The sequence below is a fragment of the Sus scrofa genome, chromosome 1 (genome assembly GCF_054392235.1).
Source record: "Sus scrofa isolate SSC_HxYL_T2T_F1_AM1 chromosome 1, Sscrofa_HxYL_maternal_Yorkshire_Landrace_v2.0, whole genome shotgun sequence".
Lineage (NCBI taxonomy): Eukaryota > Metazoa > Chordata > Mammalia > Artiodactyla > Suidae > Sus > Sus scrofa.
In genome coordinates this window covers 155,168,766-155,193,343 of record NC_139383.1, presented here as the reverse complement: position 1 = coordinate 155,193,343, position 24,578 = coordinate 155,168,766, and the positions used below count along the sequence as shown (strand labels likewise).

The window sequence follows — 24,578 nt, the reverse complement described above, 5'->3', positions numbered from 1 at the left end:
GAACCCTTCTACACTGTTTTGGGGAATATAAATTGGTGCAACCACTGTGAAAAACAGTATGGAAGCTCTTCAGAAAACTAAATATAGAACTACCATATAATCTAGCAATCTCACTCCTAGGCATATACCCAGAAAAAAAATTATAATGCAAAAAGATACATGCACCCCTGTGTTCATAGCAGCGCTATTCACAATAGCCAAGACATGGAAACAACCAATGTCCATTGACTGAGGAATGGATAAAGAAGGTGTGGTACATGTATACAATGGAGTATTACTCAGCCATAAAAATGAGTGAAATAACATCACTTGCAACAACATGGATGCAACTAGAGATTATCACATTAAGTGAAGTAAGTCAGAAAGAGAAGGACAAATACAGTATACTAATCTTTAAAAAAATATATATTTTATATTATATTTATAAAATATATATTATATTTTTACAGACCCCCTGAGACCCCAGCCATGTCTTTTTCTCTCTGTGTCTGAAATTAGAGGGTGTCCACGGACAGCCTCTCTCCTGATATTGGTTTTACTGCTCCCCCACATGTTTGCATACTTCGCTAAAATTTGCATAAAATTGAAAATAAGTGGTACCATAAGCAGTTTTCCATTCTCACCCATTGTGAAGTCTTTTGATGTTTATCCACATGAATTTGTATGTAGCTTGCCTTCTGTCTTTTTAGAGCCTGTATGGTTTTGCAGTATCCAAATGTTCTGCCATTCGCTTATCTAGCTCATGTTAATGGGCAAGTTGTTTCCAATTTTTCGCTGTTATAGCAGCCCTAGAATGTCATGCACTCCTTAACATATGCTCATGTGCTGGGTCTTCTGAGTGGGCATACTTGCCAGGATGTAAGGAAAGAGCATCTGGCCTTTTACAAAACAATTTCCTTTTCTCTGTGAAGGGTGACGCTGACTCAGATTCCCACTGCCAGAGAAAGAGGTGCCCTTGATCCAGCCACATCCACCAGGACTTCTTGACATATATCCTTTTGGACTTGTCACGTATTGTCAACATATTGGCTGTTTGTGCTTCTCATCAGTGAATTGCCTGTTTTGTCTGTTTTCCTATTGGATTCTTTGTTCTTTGTCCTAAATGATTAACTTAGCCATAAAAATCTCACACACTCTGTGACTTGTCATTTAGGTTTTTTTGGATGTCATTTGTCAGAGAGAAGTTTTCAGTTTTAGTGAAAATTCATTTCCTGTCTGACATGTCCTTTCTGTGTTGCGTTTAAGAAATATTTTCCCACTTTAGGGTCATACAGACATCCTGGGGTTTGTTTGTTTGTTTGTTTCTGTAAGTTTAAAAACTTCCTTTTACATTTAGTTCATTACTGTACTGAGGGCTTAATTATGCATGTGGTATGAGATATGGATCTAATTTTATTTTATTTTTCACAGGTACTCATCCATCATTACAGCACAGTCTGTGGTCATTTAATTGTATGGCCATGTATTCAGTCTCTGTATTTGAACACATTTATTTCTGGGTTCTCTTTTCTTGTTCATTGGTATATGGCTTGACCCATTATCAATATCACATTGTATTAAATACTATTTCTTTATTAGGCTTGTATTTGGTAGGATAAGCCCACACTTTGTTCTTCACAATTATCTTGTCTATCCTTGGTCCTTGGTATGCCCTCTATCTCTTGGCCTTGCCCTCCACGTCTCCCTTTGCCCATCCCCCCTTTAATAGACACACGTGCGTGCACAGCCATGCACTAAACACACACAGCCATTCACTGTAAATGCATTGCATTTTTAATTTAGTTTGCTGAGAATGGTCATTTTTGGTATATCTTTATACTTATGTATCCTTTTGTTGTGCTTTTCAATAAAACTTATTTTTGATATAGAGACTTCACCATCCTTTCTAAGATACATTCCTAGATGTCATATAGTTTTGTTGCTTTGAGGAAAGTAGAGTTTTTTAAAGTACATTTTTTTATTTAAAAATGTTTATGTAGAGAAATCCATTTACATTGTTCATTATCTTGTGTCCAGTTACTACTGACTCCTTTTACTCTAACAGTTTGCCTGTAGATTGTTTGAGATGTTCAGTTTAATGGCTCACATTGTCTGGAAATAATGAGAGTTTGCTTATTCCTTTCCAATATTTACACTGATTGTTGATTTTTCTTCATTTTCCTGTCTTCTCAGCCTGGCTGTGGCTCCAGCACAGTGCTGAATGGAAGCTGAGACAGCCATCCTTGTCTTCTTCCTGATTTTAAAGGAAACATAGTCAATAATTATGAATAGGGTTGTTGAAATTTTCTAGGACTAAATAGTGCTTTCCAGGTTAAGGAAATCCCATTGTATTACCATTTTCCTTAGAGTTTACAATTCAAGAGTCTTAAATTTTAGCCAATGCTCCGTCTGGAAATACACACTTAATAGATGCAGCGTTTGCTAAAATGTATGTGTATGACTATGTCTATTTGTATATACATAAATATATACATACACATCTGTGTGTGTACAAGCGTATGCACACACACTTATCTGGATAGATGCAGAATTTGCTAAAATTTCACTCTTTAATATAAATATTTAATATCATGTATAAATACATATGTGTATGTACATCCACAATACAACCTTGTCCTCTTACTCTCATGAGTGACATTCATGGATTTCTAATATGGAACCATTCTTATATTTCTGGGATAGAAGTCACAGAGTTTTCATCTGATTATGAAAATCTCTTTATCTTTTATTACGGATTTTTCATCATTACTTATGTCATCTTCCCCTTTCTTATTTTTTATTTTAATGATTTTTATTTTTTTCCATTATAGCTGGTTTACAGTGTTCTGTCAATTTTCTACTTTACAGCAAGGTGACCCAGTCACACATACATATATACATTCTTTTTTCTCACGTTATCATACTCCATCATAAGTGGCTAGTTATAGTTCCCAGTGCTGTACAGCAGGATCTTATCGCTTATCCATTCCAAAGGCAATAGTTTGCATTTATGAGATAGGTTTAGTGCATATTTTTTTTCTGGAAAAATGGCCCATTTTATTAAATTTTTCAAAGTCTTTGACATGAAGAAATTAATTATGTCTCTTTTAATTTCTTTTGTTTCTGGTTTATTCCTTTTCTTTCTGTTATTCAGCCTTGCCAGAAACTTGTCTATTATGTTTTTTCCCCCAAAGAACAAGCTGTGGATTTTTTGATTCTCTCATGTTGTTTTTTTTTTTCAAATTTCATTAATTTCTGCTCTCATCTCCATGTATTCCTTTCTTCCAAATTCTATTTTCTTTTTCTCACTTCTTGGGCTGAGTGCTTTGTCATTTCAGTCTTTCTTCTTTCCTCCTGTAAGCTGGAAGATGTTATGTGTCTCTCTAATTGCATACCCCATGTTTTGATGTGTTATCATGTTTCATTTGGTTCTGAGAATTCTCTCATTTTCATTATGATTTATTTTTCAGTCACTGAGGTATTTTGCAGTGTGTTTGGAATTTGCAGGTGTATAGAGGGTTTGCTTGGTTGCCTTTCCATCATTTGTAGCCAACATGTACCGCGCTGTGGTCAGGTAACCTGATGTGCCTGCATCTTTGGTATTGGTTTGCTGAGTTTTGCTTTGTGTCGGAGTTTGTAAGCAAGTTTTGGTAAAAGTCCCACATAACTTGTTAGTACAGGTTCTAGTACATGTCTGCTAGACCTTGCGTGGGGTTTGGCTCTTTGTCCTCACTAACTAGTGGATGAGTCTGGACAGGTATGTGAAAACCTCCATCTGCAGGGACAGATATGTCCCTTTATATTCTGCTGCTCTGGGTTTCCTTCTCTCTAAGTATTCTTAAATTGATCTTCTTTATAGACTCCTCTTCCTCCTCCAGAATTAGGACCTGATTCTAGGTTCTAATCCAGACCCTCCTCTCTCTTTGCCAAGCACACCCTCGCTGGGCAAGCTCACCTGCCTCCCCGCCATCATGCCCACCTCCATGCTGGCCACTCCCCAATCCAAGACTCCAGCCCAGGTCCATGCAGCTGCTCGGCAGGTGTCTCCATGCAAGAGGGCCTCATCCTCCAACTCAGTGGACTTCAACTGAGCTCTTCCTTGCTGCCCTCCTCCAACTCCAAGCAATTCTGCATCCCCTGTAGTCTTCCTATCTTGGGAATGGCCACCCCTTGCTCTGACCCAGAATGGCTGATTTTTCTCCTTTATTCCTGCCTGTTAATCACCAAGTCTCCTAAGAACCTGCTCCCCGACTTCACCTGCCCCAGGGAAGCCACTTGTGGCTTGGCCCTGCCCATCTCGAATATTTGTATATTCAAAACCCTTGAACACCGAAGTGTTCCTTCATTTATCTTTCAACAGACTCTAGAGGGCATTTAAGGAAAATGGTCTAGTCTGGGCAGCATGAGCCAAAGACACATGTTGTTACCTTTCAAGAAATGTTATCATACCAGTTAAATTGATATTGGAGATGTTACTTCTTATTATAAATTATATCCAAGTCCCCAGGAGGCCAAAGGCTCATTAGATTGTTTAAATGTTTTCTGTGTGTCAATCAGTATTTCCCACAAGTGTCTCTTCATTCTTTTTCACTTCATACTTAATCTGCCTGGGCTTTAATCAAACTACTTTCACTCACATTTAACCTCTGATGAGGAGATAGTATCAAAACAAGTGGCAGCCAAATAGAATTGGCAGAATTTCTGCAGCACCAGGACGCAAGTTTAATCCCCGGCCCGGCACAGTAAAAGATCTGGCGTTGCTACACTTGCAGCCTAGGTCACAACTTTGGCTTATATCTGATCCCTGACCTGAGAACACCATGTGCCACAGGGCAGCCAAAAAAGAAAAACAATCAATCAAACAAACAGAGTGCCAGCCAGACAGAATCTCCAGGAGGCAGAAAATAGCAGAACAGTAAAAGGTAGGCACACGTCAGAATTCTTTTCTCCCATTAGTTGAAAGAGGAGCAACCATGTAGAATCTGTTTAGACCACAAAAGGGCCTTCTGGAGGGGGCATCTGATCACTCCTAGTGCTATTTAAGCATTCATGAGAAATGTCCTCTGCTGGATTCATACTCTGGTCTCTGTGTTTTTAATCAGATGGAGGTACTCCAGTGATAAGCCATACGTAGTAATCGTAGGTGATGTTTATTGAGTCTTGCTGTGTACTAGGCATTGCTTAAGCCCTTCTTATGAACTAATTTCACCTTCACAACTCTGTGAGAGGTAGGTATTACTATTCCCATTTTACAGATGAGGACACTGAGGCACAGTGATATGAAACAGCTTCCCAAAACCACGTGGATCGTATCAGTGGAGCAGGGATCCTTGGCCCGGCTCTCACCGCCATCTGCGGTGGACAGTAGCTATGCTACCCAGGACTGTGGCTTAGCCACAAGCCAGCTTACACACATGCTTGGAACAAGCTTAAGCCCAGCAAGAAAGTGGTTACCTTCTGAATTACCAAAAATTTGACTATATCCACTAAGGTTTTTTTTCAGTGTCTTGAAAAAATTCTTAGGAAATGATAAACCACAAATTCATGTATTATGTAGGAGATAATACTCCTTGAACAGAACTTTTATGATGCATAAATTCCCTTTACCAAGTAGGCCAAGTGAAGGGCTGCAGCAGGGTAGGGGTTCTGCCTGTGAACTAGCCTGTGAAGAAAAGTTCTCGCTTTATAAGGTGGTGGTGAAATTCTGTGGCTCCAGTATTAGGTGTTTCCAATATTAGGTGTTCCAGTTCCCAGACTCTTGGGAAAGGGGAATTTTCCTTTTCTTGTCTGCTGAGTAAAATGTCAGTAAAGTCGCCTTCAGTTCCACTTTGTCATGCAAGGGATAAATTGTTGCGTGTGATAAGTGGGAAAAGAAGATACTAAATTGACATTGAGCCACAAGTGATTTTGGACCCTTGGACATCGACTGCCTAGGGAGGGAGGGCACACCTCAAAACTCGGGGTAGTATCTGAAAGCAAGTTAGCTCCATAGATGTCTTTGATTGAGGAAACTGCAATCCAGAGTCCTCATTTGCAGGCTTTGCTTCAAGGGTTGCAATTGTCTTCTTTTTCCTTCCAAAATCATGCTGGAAATACGGTCTGCTACATTTTCGTCAATCTTATATATTCCTGCTTATATCTAAATATGAGAAGCATTTTCTTTTTCTTTTCTTTTCCTTTTTTTTTTTTTTTTTTTTTTTTTTGGCTATCAAGAGAGTACTTTTAGAGTTCCTGATGTGGCGTAACACGGTCAGCAGTGTCTCTGGAGCACTGGGATGCAGGTTCGATCCCTGGCCCAGCAGGGTGGGTTAAGGATCCATGTTGCTGCACCTGAAGCAACCGAAACTCAGATCTGATCTCTGGCCCAGAAACTCCTATGCCATGGGGCTGCCAAAAAAAACAGTAGTTTTAACTGTAGATTTTTCTCTTATAAATAGTTATAATCAATTGCTTATGTACTAAGGAGAGAGAGTCTAAGAAATATTTTAAAGTGATTAAAAATTTAGTTAACATTTGAAAATAATTAGTATAAATACAGATAGTTATTATAACTGTTAAATACCTGAAAATGCTTCATAATGTTTGTAGATAAATAACCCCCTTATTTTGGCCATGCTGGTCCCCAGGATGGGCATTATGAATGCATGTCTGAGTTGACTGAAATAAAAGCATGCATGATAACCAGTCATAGAAAACAGCAGAATAAATGGTACCCAACATTCTCTGAGGCTGGTGACTTCCTCTTCTGTGTTTCAGAACTTCCCAGTAATGAGATAACTGGACATTACATGCAGCTTTGCACACCCCTGGCAGAAGCTCTCCTGGGAAGGTTCCTTTTGCCAACCCTCAGGAGTTCATTTACTTCAGTTTCAAATTGAGACCAGTCCATACCTCACAGATGAGAAAATCAGGTTCCAGAGCAATGAGGAGACTCTCAAAGCCACATACCCAGGAGGAAGAGAAAGGGGCTGGAGGCTTCTGACCAGGGATCTCTTGTGGAGTGTGAGCAGAAAGTTATAGAAAGAGGATCAGGAAGATTTGGGAGCAGTGGCTTCAGTGCCATCTTTATCACCGTCACATGGAGGCAGAGGGGCTGCACAGGATTGATGCCTGGTAATAAGCGTGCAAATAAACCCAGGGTTGGTCTATAGCAGTCCTGGCGTCAGGCATTCTCCTGGACCTTCCTGTTCTGCTGCCTTCCTGGCTGCACTCAAGTAGCCACTTGCCCAAGCCTGCGAGCTAGTTTGCAGAGAGAATGCGAGCGCGGTGCCCTAGTGGTCAGGCAGGAAGGGGGCAGGAGGGGGTGGCCAGCCAGGGAAGGATCAGAGGTTTGATCCAGCTGCCATGGACATCCCTTTAAACTGGGAGGGATAGGAAACAGGGACTCTGGCAGCTCTTGGAGCGAGCACTGCCAATGGGCAGCAGCAGGCACTGGGGACTTGGGAAGCCACTGCCCAGTCCAAGGCAGGCTGGCATAGGCAGGGCAGAGGAAGATCCGGGGTGAGCTTGGTGGCTGCACTGACCGGCACCATGGAGGGTTTGGACATGGGGTGTGCAGAACATGTGGAACCAAGGGTGATGTTGGCATCGATGACATTACTGTGACAAGAGTAGGATCCTGTATTCTTGTTATCCTCTCTGCTCCTCCTCGCCCTCCGTCAGTCCTCCCATTCCCCCCAGGCTCTGCTCACTGTCCTCGGTAATGGGGCTCCTATTCATTGTCTTTCTCCATCATCCCCACTGGCCTGCACCAGGTGAAATGGCATTACCCCTCCCCAGGGGACGTGGACCCCTGTATAGTTACTGCTGTCTGGATCCTCCTTTCCCACAGGGTACTCTCTGGCTGACCTCCTTTTGTTCAGATGGACTCCCTTCAGATGACTGAGTAGCCATTCTCCCTGGAATTAAAGGACAGAAGTTCCAAATGGATACTGGATTAATATGAATGCTAACCCCAATAGATGACTCTGACAATTACTGTCTTTCATAATCAAAGCTAAATAAATCAATACATAGCGATGGGGCAGTCATTTGCTGTCTGGATCTAATTCCCAACATCCAGATTGGTCCCTAGCCTTGTGACTGTGTGGATTTATAGGGCCAACTAATTGATTCCATCAAGGCTGAGATTTTCTTTTAAGCAGGCTCAAATCTAATTGGCCCTCAATTTCTAGGCAAAAGAGGTACATTAAGGTTGTTTCATGAGTGAAAACACTCCCCCACTCTTTATGTCCTTGGGGAGTTATTTTGCAGTTAAGCGATGAAGCCCAGTAATTGAAGTCAACCAAGGTTCATGTAATTGTGCCCAGCAGTCCTGCTCGAGGGGCCTCCTTGTGCACCTTGGTCAGTGCTGGTTTCTAGACCTTAGCAGTCATGGTTATAGCAGACAAATATGTAGAATCTAGAAAAAATGATACAAATAACCGTATATACAAAACAAAAATAGACCCACAGACATAGAAAATAAATTTATTATTACCAAAGAGGATGGGGGCAGGGATAAATTAGGAATTTAGGATTAGCATATACACACTGCTATAACCAACAAGGACCCACTGTGTAGCATAGGGAACTACACTCAGTATCTTGTGATAATCTATATGGGAAATGAATCTGAAAAAGAACATATATAACTGAATCACTTTGTTGTACACGTGAAACTAGCACAACATTGTGAATGAATTAAATACATCAATAAATGTGGATATATATACAAAAGTAAAAAAAAATGTTTCAGCACACACAAAAAAATTCTAAATGACTTTCCAATATAATGTCTAAAGTTGCAAATTTGTAGGGCTTTTTTTCTTTTTTAAAATTTTTCTTGTAAATCAATCCACATGGAAACAAAACACTTCTCAGAGCACTGTTATTTGAAGGTGGACCACTTGAAGCACTCGGTAGGGACCACTTCACCTCCAAGCCCTGCCGCCATGGCTGTTCCCCTACCCCTGGGCAGAGGTCCTCCCAGTGACTGAGCCCTTAAACATCCAGCCCCCAAGGTGCCGGTGGAATCTCCTGACCTAAATGATGCTGTTTGGGCGGTTCCTCTAACCTGGTCACATCCAAGCGGGGCATGGAGTTTTGTCCCATTCAAAGCTCCCTCTACAACAGTTTGGATGCCCTCTTCCTGTTTGTGGGGGTGGGAGGTAGGGGGTGTGCTTCCTTTTTATTCTTCTGCCCCAGCATCTGTGGGCTAAGGTCTGAGACATATGCATCCCATCCCTCTGGGTCCCTCCAGCAGCACTGGCAGGTGAAGGGATAAGGGAAGCAGCCTTGTTCTGCTGGGGGCGGGTTTGACCCATCAGCCCTGAGATCAGATTGATTCCTCTGGGATTTCTGTGCTGGTCTCTGCATTGATGGTACAATGGTTTCCCATGGGGTTAGCTCCATCCTTTCCTCTCCCTTCTTCAGAGGGTCACCCCTGCTCTCTCTCACTCTGACAGCAGTCCATGCCACCAGCTGCCTGCCTTTGCTCTGGGGTTTTCCAGGAGCCCTGGGGATGCTCATGCCACACCCAGGTGCAGGACCCAGCTCTCATGGGCATCCAGGTCCCTGTGTGACTCTGGGGGCACTGCACTGGGTAGAAGAATTTGCCTGGCCCTGGAATCTTTTTAGAACTGAATATGATAAAAGAACAAGCCAAACTTCCACCACAATCACATAGGTATGATAGACTCATTTTATAACCCTTGACTGTATCTTGTGGTTTGTCCATGGTCAGCAGCTTCACACTATCTTGGCTTTCTATCCCAATTTCAGCACCAGCTCCATGAGCCAGTGACAAACCACTGACCTCCAATGTTTCACTTTTTTTCAAAGCATTTATTTCAAAGTTGTGGATGAAACACTCCAAACTGATCATGGCCAAGAAAACTTCTCTTGCCTGGAAGATTGGTTTAGGATTTTGTCATCTGGGTTTTCTTTTTCCTATCATCTCTTTTTATGTTACTTGGCGTTTATTCGAGTCCTCATTGATCTGTATCTCCAACACTTGTCATTAGTATTTATGGAATTTTCCAATCTAGCAGGTGTACCAAAGTTATCTTATGATCTTACTTTGGAATTTTTTTATCCCAGGGTCACGAGGATGGTTCAATATATGCAGATCAATCAATGTAATACATCACATCAACAAAAGACAAGAAAAAAACCACTTTGACCTTATCATCTCAATAGATGTACATTTGATAAAATTCAACATCCATTCATGATAAATTGCAGGTTCTATTTTACTTCTAGTGATCAATCTGCTCAAATAATCTATTTCTTCTTGATTCAGTTCTGGTGTACTGTATGTTTCTAGAAAGTTGTCCATTTCATCTAGGTTGTCCAATTTGTTGGCATGTAATTGTTCATAGTATTCTTTTATGTTTTTTTTTTTGTATTTCTGCAATATGAGTTGAGATTTCTCCTCTTTCATTTTTTATTTTGTTTATTTGGGTTCTCTCTCTTAACTTCTTGGTTAGCCTGGTCAGAGGTTTGTCAATTTTGTTTACCCTTTCGAAGAACCAGTTCTTGGTTTTATTGATTTCTTTTCATATCTTTTTAATCTCTATTTTATTTATTACCTCTCTGATCTTCATTATTTCCTTCCTTCTGTTGACTTTAGGTTTTGTTTGTTCTTCTTTTTTCTAGTTATTTTATGTTAGGATGTTTATTTGAGATTTTTCTTATTTTTTGAGGGAGACCTATATCGCTATGAACTTCCCTCTTAGGTCTGCATTTTCTGTAGCCCATAGATTTTTGTTGTCATTTGTCTGAAAGTATTTTTAAATTTCCTCTCTGATTTCATCATTAACTCATTGGGGTTTTTTGAAAAAAAAAAAAAAAAAAACATGGTCTCCATGTAATCTTTTTTTTCTTGCTTTCCCTTCCTGTGGTTGATTTCTAGTTTCTTGCCATTGTGGTCAGAAAAGATGTTTGAAATAATTTCTGTCCTCTTAAATTTGTTAAGGCTTGTTGTTGTTGAGATGTTTTCCTTCCCCTCACTTTCAATCTATGTGTGTCCTTCAACCAAAAAAGAATATGTGCTCTTATATGGAGTACATCGTAGGCTCTCGTTTTATTATCCAGTCCGCCACCCTATGTCTTCTGATTGGAGCATTTTATTCCATTGACACTTAATATAATTATTGATAAATATGTATTTATTACTATTTTAAACATTGTTTTCCCATTGATTTTGTATTTCTTTTTTGCTCCTTTCTTTTTGTTTTTCCCTTTGTGGTTTGATGATTTCCTTTTGTGTTATGCTCAAGTTCTCTTCTTTTTTGGAGGGGGGGATATTTTTATCTTGCTTGGAGTTTATGGTGATTCTCTTGAATCTGTGGTTTGTTTTCCTTTACCAATTTGCAGAAATTCTTTAAAAAAAAAAAGAAAGAAAAAAGAAATTCTTTTTTTTTCTTTCTTTTTGCCTTTTCTAGGGCCGCTCCCGTGGCATGTGGAGGTTCCCAGACTAGGGGTCTAATCGGAGCTGTAGTCGCCGGCCTATACCACAGGCGCAACAACACAGGATCCGAGCCACGTCTGCAACCTACACCACAGCTCACGGCAATGCCGGATCCTTAACCCACTGAGCAAGGCCAGGGATTGAACCCGCAACCTTGTGGTTCCTAGTCAGATTCGTTGACCACTGCACCATGACGGGAACTCCCTCTTCTTTTTGCTTTTTGTGAATCTCTTGTATGTTTTTGATCTGTGATTAGCATGTTTTTCAAACATATTAGCCCCTTCCTATATCTACTTTCTTTAAACTGGTAGTCATATAGGCTCAAACCTAAAAAATCTAAATTTTCTTACTCCCCTCCCTGACATTTCATGATTTCAATGTCTTCTTTTACATCTTCATATTTATCCTTTTTTGTTAATTGTGTTTATATCTCTTTCACAATTAAAAAAATCTTTTTGATATATATATATATATATATATATATATATATATATATATATATATACTGGCTTATGTAAGTAAATTACTTGCCAATTGCAATTTTCTCTTTTCTAGAGATTCTTGCTTCCTTTCTATTTAGAGAAGAGCTTTCAATATTTCTTTTACGATAGTATTTTTTTCAGTTTTTGCTTGTCTGAGAAATTCTTTATTTCTCCTTCTTTTGTAAACAATAGGCTTTCTGGGTAGAATATCCTAGGTTGTGTTTTCCTCTCAGGACTTTGAATATATCTTCCCACTCGCTTGTGGCTTGCAGTGTTTCTGTAGAGAAATCGACCAATAGCCTTATGGGGGTTCCCTGTAACTAACTCTTTTGTTTTTCTCTTGCTGCATCTAGAATCTTCTCTTTAACCTTTGCCATTTTTATTATAATATGTCTTGGCATAGGTCTGTTTGGGTTCATCTTTTGTGGGGCCCTCTGTGCTTCCTGTACCTGGGTATCAGTTTCCTTCTTTAGATGGGGAGTTTTTAGCTATAATTTCTTCAAAACTTTTTCAATCCCCTTTTCTCTTTCTTCTCCTTCTGGATGTATTTTACCATAGCTCTTATTTCTTGTTTGTTTGTTTTTTTATTTGTCTTTCTGTCTGCTGTTCTGATTGGGTGATTTCCCTTATTCTGTCTTCCAGATCACCTATTCATTCTTCTGCATTATTTGGTTTGCTGTTTATTGCCTTTAGCTCAGAAAACAAGTTTTCTAATTGTAATTGGCTCCTCTTTCTAGTTTCTAGTTCCTTTTTACAGTAATGTGCATTTCTATAGATAACCTTTCTTCATTCATTCAGTATTTTTGTTGCATTTGTTTTGAACTCGGGATCTGGTAGACTGGAGATGTCTGTTTCACTGTTTGCTCTTTCAGGTGACTTTTCTTGTTCTTTTCATTGGGAGTTCCTCTACATGTTCATTTTACTAGTATTTCTTTGACTATCAATTGTGGTCTTTTAAAAAAATTTTATTACTCAATGAATTTTATTACATTTATAGTTGTACAATGATCATCACAACAAAATTATAGTATTTCCATCCCAAACCCCCAGTACATCCCCCCACCCCCTCAACCTGTCTCACTTGGAAACCATAAATTTTTTGAAGTCTGTGAGTCAGTATCTGTTCTGCAAAGAAGCTCATTGTGTCCTTTTATTAGATTCCAAATGTAAGTGACAGCATATGATGTTGGTGTCTTGCTGTCTGTCTGACTTCACTTAACATGATAATTTCTAGGTCCATCCATGTTGCTGCAAATTCCATTATGTCTTTCCTTTTCATAGCTGAGTAATAGTCCATTGTGTATCTGTACCACATCTTATTTATCCACTCCTCTGTTGATGGACATTTAGTATCAGTTTTGGTCTTAAAAGGCTGTTCTTATGTTCAAACATCCCTATGTAGCCTGCATGGGTTTAATATTTTGGGGGTGAGGAATTTTTTTAGTATGGAAACCTGCAATCTCTTTCCTCAGTGTGTGTTGGCCATTATCCCCTTGATGGGAGTGTGATTGGTGTTGTGATAACCACAGCCTGCACTGGATGTTGAGCGGGGTCTCCTCTTTGGTTTTTGGTTGTCCCAGCCCTATCAGGGGCAGGGTCTGCTCCCCGTTTGTTGGAGTAGAAGCCCCCAGATTTGTTTCTGAGCTGTGGTGTGAGGTATGTGGGACTGGAGCATTTTTGCTGAAAGGGGAGCCATTGAGTGTTCCCCACCAGACCTGCCCACAGGGGAATATGCTCTGTGGTATCACCTGTGCAGACTCACGAAGTACATTGTTGGCACTGCCTTCAGCCCCACCTCAGCTGTGAGAATGCAGGTGATTGGCCCAGGTGTCCCTCCGGCACTGTGCTCACAAACACCAGTGTAGATCCACTTAAGCAGATCTGCTGAGGTCAGACACTAGGAGCTGCCATAGTCACACAGCTGGGAGCTATGGAATTAGTGGAGACCCCAGCCCTGCCTCCACATGTGTGCACCTGCAGAACTTGCAACTGCTAACACCAGACTTCCCCAGGCATGGGAGCACCAGTAATCTGCTCAGATACCTACAGGTGCTGAACTTACAAAGGCACTGGAGGCATAAATCCACCAAAGCTGCAGATCCAGAGGAACATGGCTCAGATTTCAGCCCCACTTCCAAAGTCATTTGGTCCCTAGGATCAGCTAATATTTCAGCCCCTCTTTCACATGTGGGCAACCCTCCAGTGCTTGCATGCTCCCAGAACTTGTAGAGATAGAGCTACACCTGCTGTGAGCATGCCAAAGATGATGCTTAATGATGGGGCCCCACCCCTTCCTTATAAGGCTCTTTAAAAATGGTGCTTCAATGGTGGATCCAGGTGTCATGCTGCTCACATCCCCAGTGGTGGCCCAGACTACATCCCATCCTCTTCAGGCTTTTCCAGGCAGCCAACCCCAGTCTTCTCCCTTGGTCTGTCAACTGAAGCCTGAGTTTCAGCACCCAGCCCTTGTGTGCATCAGCAGGCACATGTCTTGGGCTGTGGGGTAGAGTGAAGTGACCAGGACCATCTATCTGGTCTTTTTCTGTTCTGTCTGCCACAGTTTAGCTGCTGTATTCTCCTCTGAGGCTCTGCAGCTCCCTTTCTGTCTCAGCTGATCTCCTTGCCAATGAAGAGGCTTCCCACATTGGAGGAGCTTTTTCTTTCATAGCTCCCTCTCAGGGGTGCAGGCCCCATCTGATCCCTTTTTTTTCTTTCACCCTACCTGGTTATGTAGTAATATTTCTTGCAGCTTTGGTTGTATGAGATCCGCTAGCACTCAGTAGGTATTTTATAAGAATTTTTTTATGTGTATTGTATTTTTTTGATATATTTGTGGGAGGAGGTGAACTTCACATCCTTCTATTCTGCCATCTTGATCTCTCCCCCCAGGTTACTTCTTTTTAATGTCTCACTCTACTGACTGAGACCTGCTATACAATGTTGAGTAGAAGGGATAATGGCCAGTATCCCCATATCCTTCCTGATATTTTCTGTAGAGTTTTTTAGGTTAAGGGAGCTCTCACCTATTTCTGGTTTATTAGGGGCTTTTAAACTAGTGTTGAAATATCAACTACTGTTTTAATATTTATCAAGATTGTCATATGGGGAGTGCCCACTATGGTGCAGCAGGTTCAGAATCCAGTGTTCCTTAACCTTTGATGTGGCCTGGGTTTGACCCCTGCCTGGTGCAGTAAGTTAAGGATCTGGAATTGCCAGAGCTGTGCTATAGGTCACAGACACAGCTCGGATTCCATTCCTGGACCAAGAATTTTCATATGCTGTGGATGCAGCTGAAAAAGAAAAAAAAAAAGATTACCATATGGGTTTTCTCATTTGATATGCTGAATTTCATTAGATTATTTTATGTTAAAACATTCTTGTAACACAGAAATAAACCAAACTTGGCCATTATGTGCTTTTAGTATGCTGTTGTATTTAGGTTTACGAGTATTTTGCCTAGGATTTTTGCATTTAGGTTCACAAGGAAGAATTTTCTTCTCTTGTTTTTTTTTTCACATCTAGATTTGTCTTGGTTGTTTTTCAAAGATAGCCAGTTATCCCAGCACATACTATATTATGTGCCACTTTTTTCATGATTATAAGGATCTGTATCTGGACTCTCTTCTGTTCCTTTATCAATGTCATAATTCTATTATTGTAAATGTATAATACATTTTGATGTGTGCAAGACCCTTATTCTTTTCCAAAAATTTCTTGACAAAACTTATTTTTTAATTCACATAAATATAGGGTAATTATTTATTTGATGTTATTTTAAAGCTAGAGGCTAATTAGGATCACAGTGACTTTTTAGGAACCTAGAATTTATAAGAAATGTGTATTTTTAAGTATATAGAGACTGTTATAATTATATTTTACAGAAGACTTTTAGTAACCAGAAAGAAAATACATATAAAATTAAACAAAAGAAAAATTGAAAGGAATCAAGACCTGTCAATACAGGAAAAAGAAAAAAGAAACAATGAAGCACAAAGGAAGATAGGAAGAGCTAAGAAGAGAGACAAAAGAGCTGCAAGACAAACAGAAAACACTTAACATAACAATAGTAAATCCTTACCATAGCAATAATTACTTTAATATAAAAAGACTAAAATCTTTAATAAAAATAGAGTGACTGAATAGATAAAAAAAAAACCCAAAAACCAAGATCCAGTTGTGTACTGCCTACAAGAAAGTCAGAGAAGATTCAAGGACACAACACAAGCTGAATCTGAAGGGATGGAAAAAGATAGTCCATGCAAATGATAACCTAAAAAAAGCAGGAGTGACTGTATTTATATCAGACAAAGTAGACTTTAAGTCAGAAACTATCTCTAGACACAAAGAAGGTCATTACATAATGATTAAAGGGTCAATTCAACACAAAGATAAAGCAGTTATAAATATATATGCACTCAGCATCAGTGTTCCTAAGCATATAAAACAAATATTGACATATTTGAAAGGATAAGTTAGTAATACGGTAATAGTAAGAGACTTCAATAACCTACTTTCAATCATGGATAGACTATCCAGACAGAAAATCAAACAGAAGTGGTAGACTAGAACAAAATGTACACAATAGGCATATACATACAGGACTTTTAAACCAACAGCAGAAAAATACACATTCTTCTCAAGGGCACACAGAACATTCTCCGGGGTAGATCACACATTAGGTCACAAAACAAGTGTCAACAAATTTAAGATCATTGAAATCATGCTAAGTATCTTCTCTGAGCACAATGAAATGAAAAGAAATCAGTGACAGCCATAAAATGGAAAAATTTCACAAATGGGTAGAAATTGCATAACATACTCTTGAACAACCACTGGGTCAAAATGCAAATCAAAAAAGAATTTTAAAAAGATTAAAATATACATATGTGCATACATCACCCCTACCCCCTTCACACCAAAGAAAACATCTTTTTTTGCCTGAATACTTGTCCTTGAATATTGGAAAAGCGAAACATAGTTTTCTTGATATTAAATCTTGATAGCTGTACAAAAATAGTTTATGAATCCTAGTTACTTATACAGATTATAGTTAAACAATCTATATCAACTAAAAGCTAAAAGCTATTGCTTCAGAGGGCAGAGGACAGGTTTTATAAATAAAGTGCTGTTCTGCACCATTGTGGAGAGTGTGTAAGTTTCCTCACGTATCCATGAGAAAGGTAACAGTGCCATTGAACACATAGCAAATATTGTGTGCAAGAGGCGCAAACCTGGCCTCTTGTAGTAGCATTTGTGTGTTTGGTGGTACCTGAGAGGCCAAAGCAAGGCCACAATTTCTTAAACTTACAGGGACTCCAAGTAGAATGTCTGTGTCTTCCAATTACAGCTTTCACAGATTCCACTATGAATCACTTACCTTTTCCATGTGACAGCCTAATTTTAGCTCCTTTTGTAGGATCAGTATTCAAGCCAGCCACACAAAGAGCTGCTTTATACAGAGACAAATTAAATAGCCTGGGATCTGTTCCAGGATGGGCTCATCACTCAAGAAAATTTATGAAAAATGGCAGTTCCCATTGTGGTGCAGCAGAAACGAATCCAACTAGTATCCATGAGGGTGCAGGTTTGATCCCTGGCCTCGATCCATAGGTTAGGGATCCGGCTTTGCTGTGGCTGTGTTGTAGGCTGGCAGCTACAGCTCTGATTCAACCCCTAGCCTTTGGACTTCCATATGCTATGGGTGTGGTCCTAAAAAAAAAAAAAAAAAAAAAGATTGCCCACCTACTTAAATGTTGGCAATTTAAAGATTTTCTTACGCAGTGACTACCTAATAATTACCAATATTGTAAAGTACATCTTTTAGTCTCTAAGAGTAATTTGATCAGCCATGTAGAACAATAAACACAAGTGTCTATTAAAGGCCAGTTTTGATAATGGAAAAAGCCCACAAGACCGTTGACCACCCTCATCCTGGACCTTGACAGCAGTGCTGAGAATCCTGCCATCTACATTGCCGAGGTGACACTGACATCCTCCTGCATCTTTTCCCGCAGGACCTCCTCTTCAGTGTGTGTGCCCTCAATGTCCTCTCCACCATCGTGTGTGCGCTGGCCACAGCCATGTGCTGCATGCAAATGGTCTCTGCCGATGTCCTACAGATGGTGAGTGGCCCCCTTCCCCCTCATCACACTCAAAATGGCAGCCTCAATCCCCTCCCCCTTAAGCCAGTTTGAGACCAATGTAGAATGAACACTGCTGGCTTTTAATCAGAAGCCCTGAGGACAATAAGCCCTGACAGTGAGTGGGGTTTTGATATCCTTCATGTGACCCTCAGGAAGACAGTGAACCCACACATTCAGTGCCACTGATATATTTATTTTAGTTATTATCGGAACTCCATTTTTTGTTTTGTTTGTTTGTTTCTTTGTTTTTGTCTTTCGTTTTTTCAGGGCTGCACCCATAGCATATGGAGGTTCCCAGGTGAGGGGTTGCATCAGAGCTGCAGCTGCCCGCCTATACCATAGCCATAGTAGCACCAGATCTAAGCCATGTCTGCGACCTACATCACAGCTCATGGCAATGCCGGATCCTTAACCTGCCAAGCAAGGCAAGGGATTGAACCCTCATCCTCATGGATACTAGTCGGGTTCGTTAACCACTGAGGCATGACGGGAACTCCTGGAGCTCCAGCTATCATCATGTCCCTCTAGATGACCCCTGGTTTGTGTCCCTGAATAATTTTAGTGACAGTCCTATAGCCTGAGACATCCTCTGGGCCTGGTTCCTCCAGAGCAAGGAACTCTCCCTGGGCCTCAGAATTCACTTTTAATAAAGGAAGATTGTTTAGAAGATGAGCTCTTCTCAAATTGAAAAACTGCTTGTCTGTGCTTTGCAGATTTGCTAATTAACCCTGAGCTCATAGTCCAGTGGCAGTTCACTGGCCAGCCATCATTTGAGCATCTGGCCAGGGCCTTAGAGAAGAAGAAGTGTTGGTCCCAAGGGGGGGAGTGATGCATCCAAGAGCAGAGGTCACACACTTATTAATACAAGCTCCATAAATAATGACAGCTCTGCGTTATTTCAGTGTGACTGGAACACAGCCCACTCCTCAGTACGTTACCATTAAAGTCAGCAAATAAAGGGAAGCTGATGGGAAGATATTGTTCTTCCTGCTAAGGGTAGGAATCCTTCACTGCACTTCCCCATGGCCCGTTCAAGAGCTGCCCTGCCTGCTCCCCATGTTTCACGCATCTCAGGAAAGAAAAGGCAAATCATTCTTGTAGGAGCCTGTTTGATTTGTTTTTTTCTCATCCACCCTGGGGCAGTACATCAGTTCATCAAGTCGCAGGGCCAGAGAGCGTCATTACCAAGACGTTAAAAATTCATTGGTTCTGATTGTATGCAACACGCAGCCTCTTTCTCCCTGTGTATATCCACACAGCTGTCACAGCCAGGGCTGACCTTTCCCAGAGGTGGCATTTTTCTGAAAGATACCAATTAAGCAGCAATGAACTTGTGGCCTTGCTCATAGAGGCCCCGTGTCAGCCATTCTCTCCAGCATATTGTGTAAAAGAAGGTTAAGTACCATGGCATTCCACTCACCTCAGCAGATTTTACTGTTGATCTGTAAATATCACACCAATTTGACCAAACTAACAGGACCAAAGGACTCGAAATGCTGAATGTTTGCATTCCCGGAGTTTTAAGAATGAAAATGGAAATTACCAACTAAAGACGAAAGTCTGTCATCACTGTAATAGGGTATACAAAGAAAACATCATGAACAGGATCACTGTCATCCCTCCGTGTGGCATGTGAGTGGCCTGGCATCCTGGGTCTGAGGTTAGGCAGTCTGGGTCAGAGTCCCACTGCTTCTGCCTATGGAGCAGGTGACTCTGGAAACTTCTCCAAACCTCCCTGAACCTCACTTAGGAAAGGAACCTAATTGGGTAGCTGATCAGCACTCAATAAACATGACACATTTTGATTCCTAAACATGTGGAGGGAGTACGTCCTGGTCTGTTATCGGGCCATCGCAGCTGTGACTGTGAAGGAAGCCATGACCATGAATGTCCTTTATCCACGGTAAGTAAAGTCTTAATGCAATTATGACAGCTGCCATCAGAAGCCCTGGTTGTTTCATGGCTAAGTACTTGGAGGTTAGTTTGCTTCAACCCCCTGGCTTGGAAAAATCCATGAGTTACCTGCTGGTGGGTCCTTCTCCTTTGTGACTGTGGGCTTTGGAACAGACAAGGCTCTGCTCTCTGTAGAAAGCCTGTGACACCGCTGACCTGTAAAGCCATGGGGGAGGTGAGAGGGTACTGGCGGTCCCAGTCCTTGGGCACATCACCGCCCATTTGTCCCAGTTTCCTCTGCTCTAAATAAGACTATTTATGTCCTGCTGTCCTCACAAGGCCACTAAAAGAATGAATTAGAGTATTACAAAGGGCTTTGAAAAAGCATGGTGGCCACATAGGTTAAGAAGTTGCGCCAGTGGGTTAAGGATCTGGTATTGCCATGAGCTGTGGTATAGGTTGCAGACGCGGCTCGGATCCCGCGTTGCTGTGGCTCTGGCATAAGCGGGGGGCTACAGCTCCGATTCAACCCCTAGCCTGGGAACCTCCACATGCCGCGGTAGCAGCCCAAGAAATAGCAAAAAGACAAAAAAAAAAAAAAAAAGAAGAAGTTGGGCCAGGCTGGCCACACAGGCCGTGTCCTTGGAGAGGACAGCTCGAGGGGATGAAGCTAGAACTGAGTTATTCTTGATGATGCCTTTCTAATTTTTTTAAGAAACTTAAGAATCTCTTTTTAATTTTTTTAAGTATCCTTTTTCCAACTTTATTGAGATATAATTGACTTTAATTTTCTTCATTTTGTTACTCTTTAATTCAAGAAGTCATGTGATCATTGAAACAAGTGAAATATAGAGAAATATAAAGAAACAGTTGATAGTCTCCCTTTCCCGACTCCACTCTCCTGAGAAAACTTGGCAGTGAATCCTCCATTTTGTTCTTGATTTCTTAGGACTGATATACATAAATAATTCGTCTTCCTTCCCTCCTCTATTTCCCCATCTCTCCCTCCTTCCTTCATTTATTCCTTCTCTTTTTGCCAAAACAGGATCACACCATTTTTGTTATTCTACAACTTGATCTTAGAACCTGAAACTATCATGGCCATCTAGCTAAGTCAATAAATTGGTCCATGAGAAGGAAGTAAAGTCAATTACATTTCTCTATTTGAATTGTTTCTTGTTTTTAGTTGGGTTTTTTTTCTGCCTCTGCAAATCAGTGCTACAGTAAGCTCCTCGTACATCTGGTTGTAGCTCTCTTGAACCAATTGGCCAGACAGCAGTGGTTCTCCATTCTGCCTGTAGGATGTGCTGCCTGCTGCCCACAGCACATGCGCGCGCGCGCGCACACACACACACACACACACACACGCGTGTGCGCGCACGCGCCCACCCCCTCTTCCTCCCCTTCCACTGGCCCCTCAACCTCTGAAATTCACTGGCACCCCACGTTGTTTCTGCTCCCAGCAGTTGGGTCATGAGCTTTCCAAGGGATCGCTGGCTGTATCCATCCCCAAACCAGTTTATTCCAGTGGTAAGTGGATTGGAAGTGCATATTCTAGTACAATACAAACCAATGAAAGTGAAAAACAGTAGTTATTTCTATTACAACCAAATTGAGTGCTCTGGAAAGATTCAGGGAAAGAGGGGCACCAAATATATTGTTGCCAGTTTAGATGTGGATGAGACTAAAGGGTTGGGATTAAAAACTGAAAAAAAAATTGGAGTTCCTATTGTGGCTCAGCAGAGAGGAATCTGACTAGCATCCATGAGGACACAGGTTTGATCCCTGGCCTCTCTCAGTGGGTTAAGGATCCAGCATTGCCGTGAGCCATGGTGTAGGTCTCAGAAGTGGCTCAGATCTGGCGTTGTTGTGGCTGAGGTGTAGGCTGGCGGCTACAGCTCTGATTTGACCCCTAGTCTGGGAACCTCCATGTGCTGCCAGTGCAGCCCTAAAAAGACCAAAAAAAAAAAAATGAAAAAAATCTAGGGGGCTTCTGTACATATACTGTTTCCCAAGTACCTTTAAGTTCTGGTTCCACTGTGAAAATGCAGAACTGGAAAGTTAGATGTCTTACAGGTTTAGTTTATGCGGGAAAGACCACGGAGCACTCCAGACAGCAGACTGTGACTCACAGCAAAGGCCTAAGCCCACGTGGAAGGAACCCACACTTTTATTCTTATTTCAGTGGGTCAGCATTTTGAGCTAATTAATAGTTTTGGAGATTTCCTCTCCTGAATGTATGTCTCCATGAAATGCAGATTGTTATGCCTGTTGTCAGAATTTATCAAGCTGAGTTTCTCTCGTGTGTGTGGAACTAGTGGCAAAAGATAATCTGATGATAAAATTCAGTTTATTGATATAGTTTAGTGGAGAAAGCATTTACTCCAAAGTGTCTGTAATCTCATCTTTTTAAATTTTATTTCTTAAATGTGATCTCATTTTTTCATTTTTCTTTCTTTTTTTCTTTTTTCTTTTTTTTTTTATTTGGCTGTGCCCTCAGCTTGGAGAAGTTCCTGGGCCGGGGGTTGAACCCACACCACAACAAAAACCTGAGCCACTGCAGTGAGAACCCTGGATCCTTAACCCACCGAGCCACCAGGGAACTCCCCATTTTTCCATTAAACTATTTTCCTCCCACTTTGGTGCCAGCCATTCTAGCCTGAAGGACATCATCTGCTATTACATGCATCTCCATGAGGCTTGTGCTTGTCAACTTTATCTCTTATTACTGTCATTTATGTTCTCTACTCTTGTCTTATTCTTGTAAAGTAGAGCTCCTTCGGAAGCTATACTTGGGGCACCCTGCTTTTCACAGACATAGCACTGTGGGCTTGGCCATGGAGCTAGGAAGGGGTGCTGACTCAGGCAGCAAGGATATAATACCCCCCCAGAGCCCCCACATCCCTCAAGTTCACCTGTATCTTCCTCTCTTCAGTTCTCCCCACTGAGACTGGCCCTCCTTGGACCCACAGTGACCTTGCTTGTAGTCTGAGTTCAGCAGAAAGATCTCTGGATCATAGGTGCTGCTTACCTATCACAGGAGGACCAGTGGGTGTCTGCTTGACCTAAAAAGCTAGTTGCAGCAGACAATCAAATAAACAGTGCCTATATACCATAAACATTTTATTTTGATTTTAAATATGCAAATGAGAATTTGTTCCCCAGTCTTTTGCTTTGGGTCCATGATCTTCTCTTTGATTCTGGGTCTATTTGGTATATTGGGTTATATTTCTTGCATCAACTTCATGGAACTCAAACCATCTCTGATTTCTAGATTTACTTCCTATACGTTGGAATGAGACAGGAGAAGCCATCTGCGTGCAGAACTTCCCAGTGTTTTGAGATTCTTCCCCGCTCTCTCACAACTGCTTTGCCGGGACCTAGCTTGGCAGCAGTTTCTGCTTAGCTATTCTCTTTTATGGAGTCTTTCCAATTTGGTTTCTACAGAATAAGCAAGTTTTCCTGTCTGTGTTCTTATTTCATCATGGGTGACAGTAGTAACTAAAACTGGTCTGAACCTGTTTGGGGTGGCAGCCCTGCTCCCCAGGGGAGCTGCAGGCCCAGAGTGCAGCTGGAAGTCAGGGGCGGGCATCCCTCCAGGGTCTGGAGTGCAGCGGAAGAGCTCCAGCTCATCCACAAGAGGCCCAAGAAGAAAACTTTTATTGTAGCAATAATCCTGCTCTTTCTACCAAGGACAGCAGGTGCCTGAGGTGGGATTCCTCCTCCCTGAGCAGAACCCTGAGAATGGGATTCTCTGCAGCAGAGTCCATTTTAGACCCTGCATTTGCATTTTTGCAAACTCCTCTTTTTGGATGATGGAGGCTGGGCGATGATGATGCCCATGCCAGGTGTGTGAACACCTTAGCCAGGTACCAACCTCACTCTGCTCCTCTGGCACAGGTGTGCTTTTGTCACCACACAGACCGACTGGGGACTTTACAGCTGGCCTAGGGCAGGCAGAGCCACCTGGAAAAGAAGTGATGCTTCAGGGCCCATTTTTTCCCCCAGCACACCCAGATGCCGGTGTTACTCTCTGCCTGTCCATCCCTGACCAGACATGGGGCTGTGGAGGGCATAGGTAGGCAGTGGGCTCCTCTGTCTACCATGAAGGATGCCCAAGAGTTTGCTGGGTGAGGGAGGTGGCATCCAGGGAGAGGGAACAGACCATGTCTGGTTTTTGAGGTTGGTTCAAAGGGCAAATGGAAGAGTTTGGAGCACCAGTGGGTTAGTGGGAAAGGAAGCTGGAAACAAAGTGGGGTTCGAGGAGCAGAGGTCCCCTAAAGGAGTTTTAAAAGGGAGCAACCTCGGGGGTTCTCTGGTTGCACAGCAGATTAAGGATTAGGCATTGTCACTGATGTGGCTCGGGTCACTACTGTGGCTTAGGTTCAATCCCTGGCCTGGGAACTTCCACATGCCATAGGCAAGGCAAAAAAGAGGGGGAGGAGTGACCTCGGATTGGGTTAAAAGTAGCTTTTAAAGCGGGCCTTAAGGTTACATGGGGACAACCACTAGAAGCCACTGCCACCCTTAGAGCTGGGAGCACAGAAGGAGAAGAGGGGCAGGAGCAGTGCCAGAAGCCTCCTCCCTGGCTGCCTGCTTGCCAATATCCCTCTCTTGCCCCCTCAGGCC

The 24,578-nt window shown here is 41.7% G+C and overlaps 1 protein-coding gene across 3 annotated transcripts in view; it reads left to right on the top strand.

Moving 5' to 3' along the window:
* ENTREP2 (endosomal transmembrane epsin interactor 2) overlaps positions 1-24,578 on the top strand; it is a 472,203-nt gene that overhangs the window by 416,308 nt on the left and 31,317 nt on the right. For 2 of the 3 annotated variants that reach the window (XM_021098812.2, XM_084976745.1), the window contains exon 5: positions 17,928-18,035. The exons of the other annotated variant lie outside the window; for it this stretch is intronic. In XM_021098812.2, the coding sequence (XP_020954471.1) occupies positions 17,928-18,035 (108 nt within the window). The remainder of the gene's footprint in view (positions 1-17,927; positions 18,036-24,578) is intronic. 3 annotated transcript variants of the gene reach the window in all.